At 35.3% G+C, this 19607-nt stretch overlaps 1 protein-coding gene across 1 annotated transcript in view; it reads left to right on the forward strand.

The window, feature by feature from the left end:
* Positions 1-19607, forward strand: part of POC1B (POC1 centriolar protein B) — a 45240-nt gene that overhangs the window by 7351 nt on the left and 18282 nt on the right. Inside the window, 8 exon segments of the mRNA XM_030959803.1 lie at positions 894-1065; positions 1825-2004; positions 3204-3311; positions 4187-4302; positions 4665-4798; positions 5548-5616; positions 8542-8694; positions 16144-16230. Of these exon segments, the coding sequence (XP_030815663.1) occupies positions 894-1065; positions 1825-2004; positions 3204-3311; positions 4187-4302; positions 4665-4798; positions 5548-5616; positions 8542-8694; positions 16144-16230 (1019 nt within the window).

Here is a 19607-nt window from a genome sequence, read left to right on the forward strand (position 1 = left end):
CTTCCAGGAGGCCCCTGTTCTTCCTCTCCCTTCTTTTCTCTGCTGCAGAATTTGACAACTGAGGGATGGGAGTGTGAATACCTTGTTTTTATTTATGTCTATATAGTAACATTTAGCAGAGATGAAGATGGTAGGGATGTAAGAAAATCACATGTACCAGTTTAATTCAACTGCTTATTATCTTTGCTTCTTATAGTTTCCTGAAAATGATCAAGCTCTGGTAAAAGTTAGGTTTGCCTTTTTGACTGTAGATAGTATAGTTCACCTGTAAAGTGACCACAAAAAAACCACTCTCAAGCATGCTCTATTTTCAGGCTAACAACTTTATGTTCTCTTTTGAACTAGACAAATGTTAGTATTATAAAATTGATTCTTAAATAGGATTATAGAATTATCATATATCAATATTGTCACTCGAGTATTAGAAGTCACGTCTTCAGTTTAAGTTGGCATGTTTTTTTGGAGTTGAACTCTTGATACCTGAAACAAATTCTATCTCAAGAGATCAAAATGAGATTACTGAAGAATTTGCCTATTGTTCTTAGGATTTGGTAAAACCAAATCTGGATTCATACTCACGTGCATGATGTTTGGCTTTGAACGTTTTGCTCTCTGTCATCAAAGTACTTGTAAGCCAGTTGGCTTAGTATGTGAGAGAGCTACCTGTTAAGAATTATCCTTTACTTCTTCCAGTCTTGTGACATCCTTCTGAAAGCCTGGTGTTGCCATTACTGGCTACTAGGCTTCTGCTTAGGCTAAGTATCTATTAAAGCCTAATAAGTCCTCCCTCCCATCATACCCATTAAGTTCTCCAGTGAATCCAAATCCATAGTTGTTAGCTCTGACTTTCATAAGAACAGTGAGCAGGCTCCTAATGTCTTTCACTTTTGCAGTTACCTGCTCTGTGGACAGGCTGCTCATATTGTGGAAGCTGAGGACGCCGTGCAGTGCCTACAGATTTTCAGGGCATGCAGAAGCGGTGACAAGTGTAGAGTTCTCACCAGATGGGCGGGTGCTGGCTTCAGCTTCTCAGGATCACACTGTCAGGCTATGGATTCCTTGCATGTGAGTATAACTGAGCAATGCTGGATGTGTTTCTTTATTGTGCAGTGTGAATATTGGAGGCTTTACTCAAAAAAATTTCTTTTTCCTTCCCCCATGCCTGGGCTTTGACAGAAACAGAGACTGGGGACCACAAGCAACACAGTTCTTTACTGTATTACTTTGTTCTTTTCTGAATATTCTGTAGTTTCAAAAGAAAAATATAACAACTCAGAGGTCACAATTTCATACTATGCTTTGTAATATTTCTCTGGCTTCAAGATGATATTTTAATAAGGATTGCATGGCTGCACTTCGTTTTGGGGAGACAAGTGATGAAGAGAACAATAGTTTTTTTGGGGAAAAAATTATTTGACTTGCTTTATCAGACTGTTCTCGAGTAGTGGTAATTCTGAGTAATTCAGTATGATCTTAGACTGATGTTGCTTGAACTTTCAAGTGTTTTATAGATTACTATATAGAAAAATTCTCTTTCGAATACTTAGGCTAATGAGACTAAAGGCCAATGATGCTACTTAATTTCACTGTTCTGTAAAATTTGTCATGTTAAATGCAACTTAAGGAATGTTATCCTAATAATATTTAAATAAGTAAAATATAATGGTGCCATTAAGATTTGGCCTCTGTATACTGCTTTTTCATTTGAGTAAGATTATAAAAATGCCAACATTGAGTTTTATGGGGATTTAAGCTCTTTAATATAACTGTGATTTGTGACTTGGTATTTGGGGTTTTGTTTCCTTCTCTTTGCTCTCCCTTTAGTCATGGAGAGTCATCAGTACTGAAAGGTCATACAGCATCTGTTCGGAGTGTGAGCTTCTCCCACGATGGCTACTCTGTAGTTTCAGCGTCCAATGATAAATTAATAAAAATATGGAGTGTTTGCTATCAGCGCCTTTTGTTTACCCTATTCCAACACACTGGTTGGGTTTGCTGTGCCAAGTAAGTGTTGTTTTTATTCTCTTGGTAAAGTAGAATTCCTAACAAAGGGGATTTTATATCCCAGGGTAGAAATAAGAGAAGAAACATCTGTGAATGACAAGCAATGATCTCTCACCAGTAATTAAATTTTAATAAATGAATCTTATGTGCACAAGTTTTGTGGAGACCTAGCTGAAGTATGAAAGCTTCCTCTATGTTAGTATGTGTACGTACTAAATCAGTTGCTGTCTTCATTCTACTACCTTAAAGGACAAATGGGGTCTTCTGTATTTATTTTTAGTCAGTGTGTTGTCTTCTCCAGTTTTGTTTGTTTTTTTGTTGTATTATTTCCCAGCACTCATGTCTAGATTTATCTATGCGTTGTAGGGGTTTTGTCAACTGTTCTTGGAATCATAGTGACATTAAAGAATGGTCATGAATCCAGATGAGTTAAGCTTACATAATTGGAAAAGGTAAAAGAAATGGCCTTTGGACTGCAAGTTAGGATTTATACTCTTTAAAGACAGGACAGCTTCTCAAGGGCAAGAAAATATTGTTTGCTATCTTTGAAAAAAATTTTTCCTTTCCTCCATATTAATGGAAAATCTGCAGCTAAGAGAGGCCTGATATAAGAAGAAGGAAAGTTCTAGGAAATCACATGTGGAAGTTCTTGAACAGTTTTTCAGTGTCATTGTGCAGTTGCTCAATAAGTGAAATAATAATGCTTGAGGAAGTTATAGACAAGTCAGTTTTCCTCTATAAAAACCTGGTCTGCTAGTCTAGGAATAATTGTGAATGTTTTGCCCACTATTTGTAAGTTTAAAAAGAACTCAGAGAACATAAATATAGGTTAACATTGAACACAAGATTCTACTGTGTCCTCTGTGTATTTCTACCTATAGTTTTCTTTATTAATCTCTTTGTCATCTGTAGTGACATCCTTAGGCTGCTGATACCTTCCCCTCAACCCCCTCTCTTCCTCTTGCTTATGGCTCTGTTTTTAATTGTAGTTCCTTGTGAAATGGGCCAGAGTGGAATAGGGAAGAAGCTTTTCAGTTTTATTAGTCCATGAGAAATACTAGAAGTTCAAATGTCCTTTAAATGCTATGCATCCTTATTTCAAACAGGCTTCCTTGGTTCTGGTGTTTTGTTACTTATGTCTCTAATGCTAATATAGGCAGAATCAGTTCTTAAGTAATGTATACACCTGTGTGTTCCAGATTTTCGCCTGATGGAAGAATAATAGCATCTTGTGGTGAGGACAAATCTATTAAAATCTGGGATACAAGAAATAAAATTTGCATTAATACCTTCTCAGATTATGAAGGGTAAGTTTTACTAGAAAAAAAGGAGAAATGTAATAGTGTAATTTTACTGGCATTAATTTAATGTTCTGTGGTATTAACATCTATATATGTTAAATCTGAAAACAGATCAGACTTCTACAACCCATGTCAACTAAAATAATTCATATAATGGTTTTCTAAAGAGGTTAACTGGCTGCACTTAAACAGCTGTTTTCCAGCAATCAAGAGATAATCCAAACAGAAGTAAGATTATTCTTGGATTTTGGAATGTTTCCATGTTTTCCCTCAATTTTGGTAATGCTGTTTGATATTGGATGCTTCAACAAGAAGAAAGCTTGAAGACTTTTCCACCTGTTGATGAAAACAGTATTTTGTTACTTTCAGTAACACTTTCAGTGATCTGCCTAATTTAAGTTTAAAAAATACTTGCTTTTACTTATATGCAGTTTTCTTAAACATCTTGGATCCAGAGTTTTAATTAACAACTCAATGGAATATTTATCTTATATATATGCTTTGCTGATTTTCATGTCTGCCTTCATCCTTTTTCAAGTCCAAAGTGTTGCCAGTTCTTAGACAAAATTATTTTATTTGTTATGAACTCTTTGCAGCACTATCTTCCAGGACCTTTGTACTCTAGCACAAACTCTGAAGGTTTGACTTGGATCAATTATACCGTGTTTTGAACAAAAGTGAGATTATGATTTATCATGTACATCTTGTTTTCTTATGCTTATTTCAGTTACTTGAAATGCCTTATTTGAGTTTCCATACATGTAGATTCCACACACGTTTGTGGTATCTTAGTGTTAATATCGTGGGCTTTGTATATATACACGCACCTAAATATTTCTGTGGGAACGCATTATAAATCTGTTTTCATTAATTATATTTAGATTTCCAACTTCTGTGGATTTCAACCCAAGTGGAACATGTATAGCTTCTGCAGGTTCCAACAACACAGTGAAACTATGGGATATTCGAACGAACAAGCTACTGCAGCATTTCAAAGGTAAAAACAATGTAGTTTGTTTTATTTTCTTTACAATGGGACTCTTTGCAATTAAATGTGATTTATTAAGAGTATTATTGGGGAAAGTTGACAAACAAGTCATATTGACATGTTGTAAGTATCTTTTTGTAGTCTAGCAACACCAAGAATCTAGTCAGAATATTTTTTATTTCTTTGCTTCCCTTAATTTTTAGACCTGAACTGAGCAAATACTCTGACAAGTCTTCTATGCCTCAGCACTTTTGTTGTTTTTTTCTTAAATGAAGTAGTTCTTTGGGAAGTAGAAAAGAGCAAAGAAATAAAGTGTACATATCTTCTTAGTAGATATCTACAGCTTTTGAATATTGTTTTCTGTAAATCAGTTCACAGAGCAGGGGTTAATTGTATATCATTCCATCCTTCTGGTAACTACCTCATCACTGCTTCTTCTGACGGTACCCTTAAGATTCTGGACCTCTTAGGAGAAAGACTTATTTACACTCTTCATGGACACAAGGTATACACAATAACCCTCTTTAAATGGAGATCTTAATAGGCTGTTCAGTATCTTTACAGAGGGAAAGTAACATTTATGCCATTGTGTCTTTTATCTTGCAACTTGCAGATTAAATTTAGCGGACAGCAAGGTGTTGTGTTAATGTACCTTGTCACAAGTGGTTGAGGAAATGCATCAGTTTTTACCTGTTACCATGCTTTTTAACTGTCAATATGACACACTTGATGTTAAGTAAAATTGTTCTAAATTCATTAATATTTCACTTGATTTTCAAAATCATGTTATTTGGCACTTCAGTCCTATTGTTTATTGAAAAACAGTGTTTTCTAAGTAGGGGGAAGCTTACAGAATATAACTTTTGTGAAGAATGGAAGGCATTTCCTCCTTTTCCTGTTAATGCCAAACAAACCCTGTTTTTGATAATGAATCATTCAAACATATTGCCTTTCAGTAATGTAATATATATTTTGTAATTTTTCATTGCAAAGATGAAGTATAAAATCTAAGGATAATGCCACTATTTTCCTAGTATAGATTGTTGTAGTTGTAAATGTAGCATCTTATGAAAATGTGCAATATTAACTTTTCAATCAAGTTTTGCAGAAATTTCACTACAGTAAAATTGTTCCTTATTTTATTAAAATTGAAAAATCTATTACATTAGGTAATGGCATTGGTGTTTTTCTCTGCACTAAAATATCATGATTACAGTAATAGCCTAATTTTACTGTATGCTATTTTTTTTCCAGGGACCTGTACTTTGTGTGGCTTTTTCAAAAGGTGGTGAAAATTTTGCCTCAGGTGGAGTGGATGCTCAGGTTTGTGGTATTGTCTCCTTAAATGAAATGTCTTTGTTTGTTATGGTGGATGGGAGTTAAATATAGTATGTCGCAATAACTTGCTAATTACTCACATGCATTCTGGCTACTCGTGTGTTATTTAGACTTTCCATTGGATGTTATGATGAGGAGAAGACTAACCACGTCTATTTTACATATTTTAATAATATGGCTAAAAGTAATTAGTGGTTTTTGACTAAGAATATATAAAGTGTTGCAATTCAGTGTCAATGAAGTAGTTATGTTGCAATTACTATTAAGTGGTACCTGCTTTGTTAGGTTTTCACTGCTTTTAAAGTCTTTACTCTGTAATTGTAGGTATTAAGTTGTATTACTGGGAAAACTTTGGCTAGAATTGGGGAAAAAAACCTCTTGTGTTACCTTTACTAATTTACTTCGGTGAAACAGTAAAGTATTGGATTTTATAAAGGGAAGAGAGTAATTTGAGCATTAAAAAAAAGTTAGCGGTAAGTCTTATAATTAATCTCTATCTTCTGTAATAAATTTCATAATTAAGAACACATACTATCAACCTTGGAATCATCTCTATCAAGTCTATAAAGTTTCCAAAAAGAAAGAAATTTTGTAGCACAAGATTTAAATTTTCAGTCTGAAATGTTCCTTAGTTGTCTTTTTCATGTTTTTCTGTTACAAAAAGCTAAAAGCTCAATGTACATATAAAAAGCTGTGCTGTTGAAATTAAGATTTTTTTTGAGTTTACCATAATTCATGGCTATATTCTCTTTTGTAGAGTTTGAAATAAATTTCAGCTAGTAGCAGAGATAGTCTTGGGAGATAAAAAAAAATTGCTTTCTATCAGAAAGTGTTAAATAAAATGTACTGCCAAGACGTGAAGTTATTGGAAAAGTGAAAATGTTATCAAACATCCAATATTAATTTTACAAGCAGGGAAAAAACCCCACAAAAACCAACTGAGAATGGGAGAAAGATACTTATTTCTTGACCCACTAGTATGATCTTTGATTTTCCATACTGAAATTCTAAATAAGATTTTAAGTCCCAAAATGCAACTTAGCCCTATGTAATTCTGAATTGTTAACCTTACCTTCCATGAGTATTTATTCTGAGTTTTATGACTGTTGGTACATTATACTTGAGAGGAGCAAAAGTGCATGTGTTCACATGACAGAACATCAATCTGCGAAGCTCTGATGAAGGCAAAGACTTAGAGTATTAAACCTAGCACAGCCTCCCATACCCTGGAATGCTTGTCTTACTTCAAGGTTCTTTGAACTTGGGGCCTACTGAATGACATGTGTGTTCAGTGCAGTCATGTCATTGCCTTTTTCCTGCCCTGATTTTCTGTTGTAAAGCTGGGGCATGAGAGCTTGGAAAAAGTAGGTAAAAATCCATGTCTTCTAGTCCTCAGCAGTTTGGTATAGTGGGTTCATGGTGAATATATGAGAGGGAAGATCCCGTTTCATCAGGAAACACTGATGAAATGTTGAATTAAATGTTGAATTAAAAAGTAGTCACAGCAGATCTAATAACTTTCAATTACCTTAAAAATGGGCCTTCCTGTGTTTGTTGAAGTTTTTCCCTTTGTTTTATGAAAATTTTGGTGGGAGAGGAATACTTACTTTGCTGCAGCTTTCACTTTTCTACATTTTAAAATGTGCTAACCACTGTTGGGTAACTACCAAGGTGTATATCTTTATCTATAGTAAACATAAGAACTTTATTCTGTGTCCATTTTCTTTTGGTGTATACACACATACTTCTTAAACATCCTATTTTACTGACCTGTCCACAGCCTTCTTCCAGGTATGCCAGGAGGAGTTCTCAATTCACTGTGATTATTGGGGTGTATTTGTTGGGAAAGTTCTGCTGGCAATATCATGCTTATGAACAGAGGTTGGCCATAGAAGTATCATCTTCTACCTCTCATGCAGTACCCAAAATATATGGTCTGTTCACAGCATACACTGAGGCAGCTGATACACTCTCAAGTTTATGGAAGACTGCTTCCTTCATACGTATATTATTTCAAGATGTTTTCAATCAACAGATCCTTCCATACCTTTCCATCAAAGAAGGAAAACCAGTATCTCTGCTTCTTGTATCAAGTTTCTCGTTGGTGCAGAACCAGCTGACAGGGTTGTTCAGATGGAGGTTAAATATTTGAAACAAACACTGGATACTTTTGTTTCTTTCTATTTGCTTCTTTTCTCAAACAAGATCTCAAAGTGTAGTGTTCTGTCATGTTCCTCACATTTTTGGCTGCATGTGCACATTGCAATTTGTTTCATTAACCTGTTGCCATGGAAAACATAAGACCTTTTACGTGAAAGAGCAAAGTTATACCTATTTGTTTGAAAAGTAGTAGCCTATGTGGAATATTCATAAGACTGGATAGAATACCTTTGGACTACCTCTGTGTCCCATGACCTTCTGCATTTGGTTATGTATGTGCGGCTTCATATATGGTTTCTACCTAGAACATAATGAGACAAAGTTCAGAAAAGAGATTCCTGTTGCTAAAACACTGGAACCAGGTGTTTTAGAATTCTGTGGAACTCTCTTATTTCTCTTATTCCTTCAAACTTTCTTGTTAGACCTGCAAGCCTTTATAGGGGGAAGAAATTCAACAGTATATGATTCCTTAATCTGGCAGAAAAGTAACTTGGGACAGTTCAGTGGGACAGTTTGTGATTATAGATGTGTTTTAGAGGTTACTTTGTTAATAGATTGAACCACATCTTTTAGATTTGAAGTAAACATACTCTGGGGAAGTGCCTGTGTTGCAGTAGAGATCAGACTAAGACATCATTACAGTATTGTTATGATGCAGTTATCTACTAGTAATAGCAGACTTTACTAAATAGTTAGATTTTGAGCACTGAATAGCCTTCAAGTAGTTACTGATATGAAGATTTCTTATAGGTGTTACTATGGAAAACCAACTTTGATACTTTGGATTATGAAGAAGTTCTCGAACACAATTTTAGAAGAACACATATTGATGATCCTCCTCATCTTCTTGATATTTACCCAAGGTCATGTCATTTCCATGATGAAAAACTTACATCAGTTGAGGTGAGTGCAATAAATTGTCTAATATAGGAAACAAGAAGCTTCTGTTAACACTGTCTGACATTTATAGTTAAATATTTTATGTATATCAGGGAGCTTTTTATTGTTATGTGTAATACTTTTGAAGCACCATAATTTATGAATCCTCATTAGGGTTACTAGGCAAGCTGATGCTGGCAGGTTTAAGCTGAAATTACTTTGATGCTTCTTCTGTGTCTATACTCTACATCTCATTCAAGCAAAACATACCTGATTATCTGGTTTCTGAAATAACCCTGCAAATGTTGCAGTAGGTATCTTGAGCTTTACAATACTTATCAAAATACATTGTTATAAGGAGGACAAAGTGGTGATATTACTGAAAGTCAAATACTTGCTTGTCACAAGCTGTCCCTCTTTCCAAGACCTTTAGGTGTTGTAAGAAGGTCTTGTTATCTACCTAAAAGACTTTCTAGGCTAGCAGTGTGTTTTACAGCACTATGAAGTCCGATTTCCTGATATTTCATTCTTGAACAGTAGTTACTGTCAAACTATCTACTGGCATCCACTGAAAGTGTTGGAAATTAGGGAATCAAAGTACAATGTCAAATGTTCTTTGTCAGTATTAGGAAAAATCTTGTGTTTGTCAAATAGTCTAAAAGTTATGCTCAATAGGTAAATAGTGCTATGCCTTCAATGAGGCCATTGTTTATGCTTTATTTGTCACAGTCCCTGATAGAGCTGGCTGGCTCCTGCATGGTGATTACCTATATTTTCTTCTCTTTTTTGATAGTCTCCAGGTTCCTCTAGTGTTGAAGAACTTACTTGAGATAAATCAAGAACAGCAATCAGAACTTTCTGGTTGCTGTAATATGCTATCAGAGTACTAGAGAAATTTACCATTGCCTGGTTGCCTACCTAGAAAATGTAGATACTGCTGCCATGGCATTTGTTTCCTAATCAGAGTTTTAAAACATTGACATCTGGGGATATTGAGCTTTTTCTGGGGGGTGGGTGGGTGTGTTTGCAGTATGAATACATGCAAATGAGTGGTATAAAGATTGAGAATATTTGCTGGAGGAAGACAACTCTTGACAAAATAAAACTTCTTCTGTGCTGGTTCTATTGCCAAGTTGGATGTGTAGCTTTCTAATGGTTAGCATTTTGGTCAGAACAGGATGACTGCATCCTGTTCTTACCAAAAGCTTCATTAATGAACAAACTTCATAAACAAACTTCCGTGCTGGACTTTCATGTTTGTTGCAAGGTAAATGAATGATGTTCAGTTTACTGGTACCAGCCTTCAGTATAGCTGATCAGTGCCAGAACAAACTCAATCACAGCATTTGCCAGCAGATTCAAGCCAGTCTTGCTGGAGCAACATTTTGCTTCAAGATCATTCAAATTGCACTCAGTTATAACATGTACTAAACAAGCACAATGGCTTATAGCTGCAGGGGTCCATTGTCTTCAGGTCAACATTTCCAGACGTCTCTGCTGTTTACATGCCTGGTAAAGATGTGAATATACTCTAAATGAATTTTTCAATTTTTTTTTTCTTGTTCCTGGTCCTGGGTAATTAAGAAGCTCTGGAAAAGCATTAATGAGTTCAGGCTAAAGTTAAACTAAGGCAAGGAAGCCTCATTATCAATACTGAAAAGGCTCATCAAGGAAATTCAGTAGTTGAATGTCAAGAAATTATTTATTAGTTAGCTTTGACAGAGTTAACTTAGCTTTATCTAGGCATTTATTAATGGCTGCAGCATTTGTAGAAGCTAATAGGCTCTTGGGCTGCTCTGTAGTAGTGAAGGAGCTCTATGGCTTTGTCATAGCGAAGTTTTGGACTCTGTGTTATATTTTCTGGGCTGTTTTCAGGGTTTTAATGAGAGTTGCTGCATTTAGTTTTCTATTAACATCATATTTATCAGTAGAATATCTTTCTCTCAAGTAAACATCAAGTATGTTATATTCTTTGAGACAGAACAGTGTCTGGCAGTTTCAACAAAACTCATTATTGTAATATAATATATTTTCCTATTGTAAATTAAATAATATGGCGATTAGAATGGCTTTTGCAGCTAATTTTTAGAATTAATGTAATAGTATAATAATTGAGATGGTGTTAAGGTGAAATTATCACATTTTCTCACTCCATTTGTCTTTGCTTGTTTTTATGGCTCCTCCTGTCTATCTCAACAAAAACTCTGGGATTTTTGTTGCGATCAGGAAGAATAGACCTCACCAACTGGACAAAACCATGATTTATACAGACAAAACTGGTATCAGGTTGCTACCAGCAGTAACATGCTTTAGATAGCATGCACTAATTCTTAGGTAGCACTGTGCTTGAAATTTTTCAGTGCTCCATCTTCTTAACTATTTCCTCTTGTAACTAAGAAAAAGCATAATGTCTAGGCCCACTGTGCTGTAATCTGGGAAAAAAGAAAAAGAAAAAAAGTACAAAAAAGAAAAGGACAAAAAAAGTATTTTTGCCCTTCTTCAGTTAATTTTTTTTTTACATGCCAACGTCTTTCTAAGCCAGAGGCAATACAGAGAATTCTAGCATTAGGCTGTTCCACTGCAATCCTACCTTGATCTTTCAAAGGCTCACCATGTTTCTAATATATAAGGGAAAGGAGGAATGGAATTACAGGCATGTCAGAGGGAGCTTCTGGAGATGATCTGTTCTTCTTATCAGTGGTACATCAGTTCAGCTGTGTCTGTTAGGGGGTCTTGAAGAGGTTTGGAGATTCCCCTGTCTCTCTGTGTGATCTATTCCACTACAGCATAGCAGTTGCAATGCCAAGTTTTTCCTATTATCTCATCTACACCTCAGCTCATATGCAGAACTGCTTTCTTTCTTGTTATTTTCTTCCTTTCTCATCATATTTCTATGTGAACAGGGTAAGATAATTCATCTTAACTAAACAGAAGTAACAAGTAAGAGACTTGATAACGTAAACAAGAGTTACAGGCAGGCAGAGGAGGCTGTTTGGAGACGGGATTTTTCAAAGTATCAATGACTGCTTAAGGTTTGCTACAAGCCACTACAATGTCATCTAAATGCTTGAGATGTGATGTAGTACATTGCCTTGAGTTATGCTCAGCTGGTTTAGTCACCTCTACAATAGGACTGAAGAGGGATTGTCTTAGGATAAAATTAAAGGTGTTAGAACACAAAAAGTTCAGCAGATGTGCAGGCAGAACTCAAGAGGATAGTAATTTGCCCCCTATTTTTAAAAATTCCAAGTGTTTCACACCTTTCTTTTTTTTTTTTTAATGCATTTGGTTAGCTATTGCTTCTCTATCCCTGCTTATCTCAGTGTGGCAAAGTCCTTGTAATTCCAGAACTATATTCTGGGGGAATAATAGTATACACAAAAATGGAGCTGGCTTAGAATTTATTCAGATTGGATCAGAGGCACAGTTGCAACGTATTCACACATCACCAGTTGGAAATGCTGTTTTGAATAAAGCAGCTGACACAAGGGCATTAAGAATTGCAGGTATCATCTGGTGTTTTGCCTTCAGGATAGTAATAGAAATATGAAACTTGAGTGTATTTTGCCTTTTCTGATCTCTTTTTCTTATTCATTCTTCAAAGCTATACATTGAGCCAGTAAAATTTGGATACCTTCCCTATTTTATTTTCTCTCTACCTACCTATTTTTGAGGCATAATTAACTTTTACAAGAAAATCATTAGTTGTGTCTTCTCAGCCCAGCTGTAGCCTGAATTTTAATGCAGTGTTGAATTTCATGTTCTTGAGTTGTAAAATACTGAGTTTATAATTGTTCTACAACTGCACTCATCAATGTGATTCTTGAATATTTGAGTAAGTAGAGTTTTAATGCTTATAATAATTTCAATTTTTCAGACAACTTGGAAATGTAAATAAATTATTTGTTCTCTAAAGGCACCTATTTTTTTCTGTTGGTCACAGAGATAATCTTAGGTGATTACCAGCTCAAATACAGGTGTCTAGCAGTATGTCTAAACTTAGCTAAATCCCAGTTGTCTCTGTTTAACTTAAGGACCTTGTGGAGTTATTTGAAAATAGTAGTTTAATCAGTTATGCAATTTTAGTGAAGTATAATAAAAACTACATTCCACTTGGTGAGAATTGTATTTCTGAATTTACCATGTTTGTATGTAATTGACCTTTCATGTGCTAAAGACTTCTTTAAAATAAATTAATTTCTTTCAAAACAACTTTGAGGTTTGAACACATTAAGGTGCATAGAGTTTATCTCTTGTGCACAAAGAGCTTTTATTGATTTAATTTAATCTTAAAATTTTCTGTGTATTTTCAGTTTGTAAATATTTTCTCAGATGAAGGAAATTAAAATATACACTAGATGGCAGTAGAAAAAAGATTATATGGCTTGCTTGGCTTGAGGGCCCCAGTCTAGAATGAAGAACAGTGTTTGGTCAAATTGAAAGCTAATTTTCTCTTAATGTGTTTGGAGAGACTATTTCACAAATCACATTCCTAAGAAATACTTTGTGAGTAATTTAAAACTTCCTCTTTGAATTTTTCTAATTCATGAGAGATTCTGTAGAAACCTTCCCTTCAAATATATTTTATTGTATTATGGATCAAAATGTGATAACTGCATTATCATGTTAAAAGATGATATTGAAAATATGTATCAGTTTACCAAGTAATTAAAACAAGGCTTTGAAAAGAGTGTTTTTGAAAACCTGGAATATGTGACAGTACTCCCTGCCTTGCATTTTAGTGCTCTGGTTTTTCTGTCTTGTTTCTTAAAGTTAAGTCTTTTCAAAGACTTACCTTGAAGATTTCCCTTGGTAAGATTATTTTACAGCTAACCACATCACCTTGTCAGGAAATGTCAAGTAATTTGAAACTTTTACTTTTAGCTTCATTCCATTACCTCATTCATTTTTAGTGCAATATTAAACACTAATATTTGTATGAAGTACTTAGATACAGCCTTCATATTTTTGTGCATTTTTAAACACCTTTTAGATGCTATTTCTGAGTAGTTGCTTAATAATTTTATATCAATTATTTTAGTATGGCTTATGACAGTTCCTCCACCTCCAGTCAGTGTTTACAGTGGTCTTCATCCTCCCCTTATCACTGCCAAAGCAATAAGCAGAAGCATAATCAGAGGAACTTTGATTCTAGCTTCAGGATGTGACACTTCTACAAAAAGAGCATTTTTAAAAACTTAATAATACCATGTGTTTATTTACCAACCAGTATCAAGAATTTAACTCATTCTGCAATATCTCCATGTATGCAACAAAGAGATACTATCTCAAAGAAGATGTTTCAAGAGCTATTAGTGATAATACTGCAGTAGTTCCTCCACATTAGAGTACTGATAGGTAGTAAGCATCTACTATCCCCCTTCTGCAGAATCCTGCAGATGCATTGTCCTCTCTTTGGTGCCCAAATGATGTGTGTCAGAAAATGACTTTAGTCTTACCTGTACCTAGTATGATTGGCACTTGGATAATACATTAATTATATTTACTGTAGGGCTGACAATGTCAGAAGCAACTGACCCTGATTATCCTGGGCATTGAACAAATGGAAACTCTGTGGACAGTTGGCTGTGTAATCTCAATAGATATGATATGTACAGAGGCAAAACAGTAAAATTTGCACTTCCTCTCCTGCTCACCTTAACAGTGAAAAAGTGGTAAGCAATACTGTCTGCAGAGGAGGTTTTGATTAATCATGTTTCTGCAGAGAAGATGCTAGAGGAGAAGTCCAGTTAAAATGGTAGAATTTTCAGCTAAATAAAGGTTATTACATAGACCATGTTACCTGGCTTTGGTTCTCCTCTTTCCCTTTCTTTCCTCCAAGTCTATATGACAAAATTGAAAGAAAACAAGTCTTGATCCTAATATCTACAAATGAGAGAGAATTTTAAGTGTTCAGCTGTGATGACCATGTAGCTCAATGGGTTTTCTTGATTGTCCCTGAGTCCCTGCTCATTCTTGACTGATGCACCTGTAATCAGAAGACAGAAAAAAAGATCACAGATAAAGAATGGCTTGTTGAAACTGAACAAAAGAAAAAACTAAGCACTGCTACTCAGAGAAGTGAACAAGCTTAAAAACAGTGTTAAGATCTCACCTTAAGGAAGGTTTGTCATCTCTGATTTGTAAGTGCTGCAAAGTGTAAGAATCACTTTCACTTTGAATAATCAAGTAATATCTGTTTTTAAATGTTTCTTTACCTTCTAGCTTGCTAGTAAACTTTGTCCGTCTTCTTCAACTTGTATTTACTGAGGGAGATCTTGCTTCTATTAATTTTAACCTAAATTTCTGCATTTAAGTTATGTAAATCTAAATAAACTGAATGAAAAGTCTCCAGGCAGTACAAGGTGTTGCTACCCTCCTTCCCTGAGTATTAATTCCAGATATAAGATTGTATTCTAGCTACTTAACAAACATGTCTCTGACCTAAAGGTCTTTATACCAATGTATGGACATCAGGGATTTTTCCTTTTGGAAATAGCACTGAAGCAGTTACTGAGAGAGCAGCTCTGGCTGAGCCAGAATTTTGACAGTCTTCAGGTGAAATAGTAGGATCTTCCTCTTGAGAAGTCAAAGTAAAATGACTCTTGTAGCTACGAAACTTTCAGTGACCAAACTTAATCCTGTCACTAGGCAAGTGTGAGCTTTGGGGGTTCTGGGATTTTTTTCTGCTTTCAATAAGGTAGTTGGGATTAATACTGTCTCTGGATTACTGATGATATTACATCAGACTTCTTGGTGATTTAAAAGTCTTTCTGTAAATTTTGCCAGTTCATAAAATGTTAAGAGTAGTACTTCCATGCATCATTCTGAGAAGGCAAACATCTTGGGCTGTGATACACCTAGGTAATATAGTGGTAGGGATAATATGCACACAGATTTTTATAGGGAGGATATTCTGATCCCTTAGGTGAAACTGTAAGAGAAAAACAGCTTTCTCAAATTTCATAATCTCTGATACTTTCCTAATGCTTCACTTTCAGGAAGGGACATTAGCAAAATATTGCTGAAGTTATAGACTAACTCCTATGGCCAAAAATAAGCAAGTAGTAACTGTGATATTAAGAGCAAAATTGCAGATACTGTGGTGAGATTTCTGTCATCTGTCATTCTTTCTGATCAATCAGCCTCTGAATTTGTCCCAGTATAAAGCAGTTTTTCCTGTGGTTTCAGGAGCAACATCGTTTGTCTTTGATCTGTTATCTTATCACAGATTTCTGTGTTACCTATTACCTGTTTTCCACAGAAGTGCTTTCAAAGTTATTTTGGCAATCAGAGCTGGTACAGAAGAAGTAAGCATATCGACAGTCTGTTAGTAATGGATGACTTAAGGAACTTGAATAGGGATTGGGAACCAATTGATCTAGGCTGCTAAGTGTGTTCTCACTTTTTATTTCAGTCTTATTTCCTTTTCTCTGTTGGTGCTGAAATAATGATATAATTTATTTTCAACAGGTCGACCCTACCTTTGATGTGCCTGATATGCAAACACCTGACCCAGTTATCATCGATATTCGAACATCTTCATATATCAGTACTCCAGTAAGTTATTAAAAAAAAAAAAAAGAAAGAAGGGGTGAGGTATAGCTAACATGTTCTGGAAATGTGCTTTTACTGTCCATATGAATGAAATTGATTTTTTAGCAATTGTTGAGTGCTCAGAGCTCAATATCCTAAATTCTCAGCTTAAACTTTCTGTCACAGTTTCCAGGTCTAACCAGAAGATGGTGTAATAGCAAAGCTTTCATTTCATACCTACAGTTTTACCACTATACTAAGCACAAATTCTATTTATAAGCCCATGCTAAGTACATCTAAATATTCCTGTTAAAATTCGTGGCTTATTCTCAAACACTTTTTGTTATCTTCAAATAATGGTAGCACTAAAGAATTATTGTCTCACCAATACAATTCTAAACTGATGTTTTATTATTTCTCTTTTTAAGGCATTTAATAGTTCCCTAGAAGGAGAAAAAAAAAAGTAATACATTTTAAGACAGAGTGATGGGATTAGAGTCTTCTAGTGTTAGCTTTACATATGACATTGGTATGGTGTGTGGGAGGAGAGGAAGGCAATGTTTTAGCGGCAGTTTCGTGCGAGGAGAAATATACTCTCCTGGTATGAAATTTAAAAGACATGCTGTTCTAGAATTAGGTTAAAATGAGAATTTTTCTTTTAGCTCTGAATCTGTTCCTGTGAATGCAAAATTGTGTCTTGAGCAATTGTAGTTACCATAAAAAGTTTGTGTGGTAGAAGGGTTAATACTTATGAAAAGGCAGCAGGTGTGGTTTCTGCTGTTCTATTTTGTCCTGAATGCTTTTTGAAAGCTATGTTGTGAAGGTACTATGTAAAATTTTTTAAGATCATTTTTGAAGATCATGATGCACAGGTTGATGAGAAACCTTTACTTCAAAACAAATAATCATATAAGAACTTATATTTGAGAGGTGATAATGTTATCTATTTTAAGGTTTATCAGTTGTCATGTTTTCCTAATGGAAATATGGTTCTTTGTAGATTTACAGGCATCTGTTTAGTAGGCTTCACAGACAGTGCATTGTGGTGGATATAATTTATTGACTACCTATCACTTTTAAGTACTCTGTGTTCATTACTCACTCTGCTCATCACAGAGTTCAAATGTGTGGTTGCACTGTAATTCTTTATTCCATACCTAAAAATCACTTAGTTTCCCTTAATTCTTTTCCTATGAAAGCACCTGATAAAACTTTATGCCCAGAACTCAAAGGAGTACATTGACCCAAGAAGTACAGCACTTTTTTGACTGCTGTCTTTCTGGCTTTACAATCTTCAGTATAGAAATACTGCTTCAGAATTTATGCTTTTTGACTGTGTCAGTAATCACAATTTTTTTTCCCCCAGCATCTCAATCTACCAGTTATCATTGGTTCTCACCACTGTTGTATTTCAGCATTCCCCATCTGCCTCTTTTTCCATCTAGAAACATTTCTATATCCTTGTTACTCAGATTGTATCATTAATGGCAACTGTCCTTTTCAACACAGGTTAACCCTAACCCTGCCACTGTTCACACAAATTCAGGAATCATTTGCATGTTTTCTTTGCCAATAATATCCTTCCTCTGCCACAGTCAATAACATTATTCAACTTTGCTAACCAATCTGGTCCTCCCTGCTTTCTAATGTCAGCTCATCCTTTAGTATCATCTTCCTGTCCATTGTCTGTCTGCCACATTACCAGCTTCTGTCATGTGTAGAATTATCATCTGTTTCTTAATCAGGCCAGCCACCTAGACTCTTTGTGTCTTGTTTCTAGAGGGTTCTAGATCTCAGTGACTTGGACCTTTTTATCTGAAGCTTTCTCAGTTTCCCTAATGTATGGAGGCTGTCTAATAGAGGCTTGATGTGTTCTTCATAAGAAACAAGGAGAAAAGAGCAGACACTGCCTTTATTTCTATCACACCTTCACTGACAGATTTCCTTTTGATACAGTTTGTCCTCAATTGAATGATACTACTTTTGTGTATTATTTGTATTTTTTTTCTTAGTCCTTTTTCAAGTTGAGGTCACCATCCTCTAGTCCTAGTCTAATTCATCATCCTATCTCATACATATCCCTGATTCCAGCCTCAATGGGTTTCTCTTTTTCTACTGGTTGTCAAAGACATTATCACTGTGCAATTTTTTCCCCTGCAAACATTTCAAGACCCATTTTAAATCTGTTTATGGCTTTTTGGCACTGCTTCTACTGAAAGAATGCTGTTTAAATAGCAAAAATCTTTGATCAGATTGCTGGGTTAATTTATGTGTGTCTTATCTATACCTACTTATTCTTTTAAGGCTCTGCCTTGAGGAGTTCTTCTGCCCTTCTGACATGTGCAGAGAGAAAAATGCAGTCTGCATTTAGGTATTTTTATGCATTGTTGTTCAATGCATTTATCACGCATGTAACACAGCAGGATCTTAAGGGTTGTTTACAAAACATATTGGCAAGTCACTAGACCACTGAAAGTAGTTAATTAACATATTTACTTCAATTTTTCTGCTGAAGGAGAGAGATACTTGAGATAGTGATCCACAAAAATGCGAGTCTTTAAATACAGCCTTTCTCTGGGGTAACAACACTGAAACTTCTGTAGGATTTCTGGTGAGTTTCTTAAAGCTCCCTGAAACCCCTTCAGGAAGAGTGAAAGTCTATGCAAAACCTTGTAATGTTTTGTTGAATAACTACCAAAATTCCTGACAGTAAGTGGTCAAAAACTTCTATAGGTCTCAGTCTAGTCCAGGAGAAGGACAATAGAAGAAAGTGCTCTTCTTACTGAGAATCTTTTCTTCAACTTGAATTGTCCATTCTTCTACTCCTTTATGGGAAATGCATTATTACTGCCCATAAGATGATTTGTGACAAAGCAAAAGGGTTTTTCCTTTTCCTTCCTTCTTTGAAGATTTGTTAATGAAAGTAATATAGTATCAGTTGAGAGGGATGTTTGGAGTAATTTCATCTAACCTTCCCCTTAAAGCAAGGCCAGCTTGGATCAGGTTCTTATAAGCCTTGTCCAGTTCTTTTGTTCATAATGTGTAAGGATAGAGATTCCACCACCTTTCTGGGCAGCTTGCTCTAATGTTTGGTTGATGAAAATATTTTTTTTAATAATATGTAACTAGAATATCCTATGTTCCAACATATTTATTGCCTTGAATTCACAGTGGTCCTCTAACATGTGTGTGTCTGTCTTCTTTCTATCTACCCATTAGATATCTGAGATGGCAGCAAGATCTCCCTGTACCTTTTCTTCCAGAGAACAAACCTGGTTCTCTACCTTTTCTCGATATCATGTTCCAGCCCCTTTGTTATCTTGTTCACTCTCAACTTGATTTGCTTCAGGATGTCAGTGTCTATCTGGGACCAAGAAGCCCAAAAGAGGACACACTACTCT

Source organism: Camarhynchus parvulus, chromosome 1A (genome assembly GCF_901933205.1).
Source record: "Camarhynchus parvulus chromosome 1A, STF_HiC, whole genome shotgun sequence".
NCBI classification, from domain to species: Eukaryota; Metazoa; Chordata; class Aves; order Passeriformes; family Thraupidae; genus Camarhynchus; species Camarhynchus parvulus.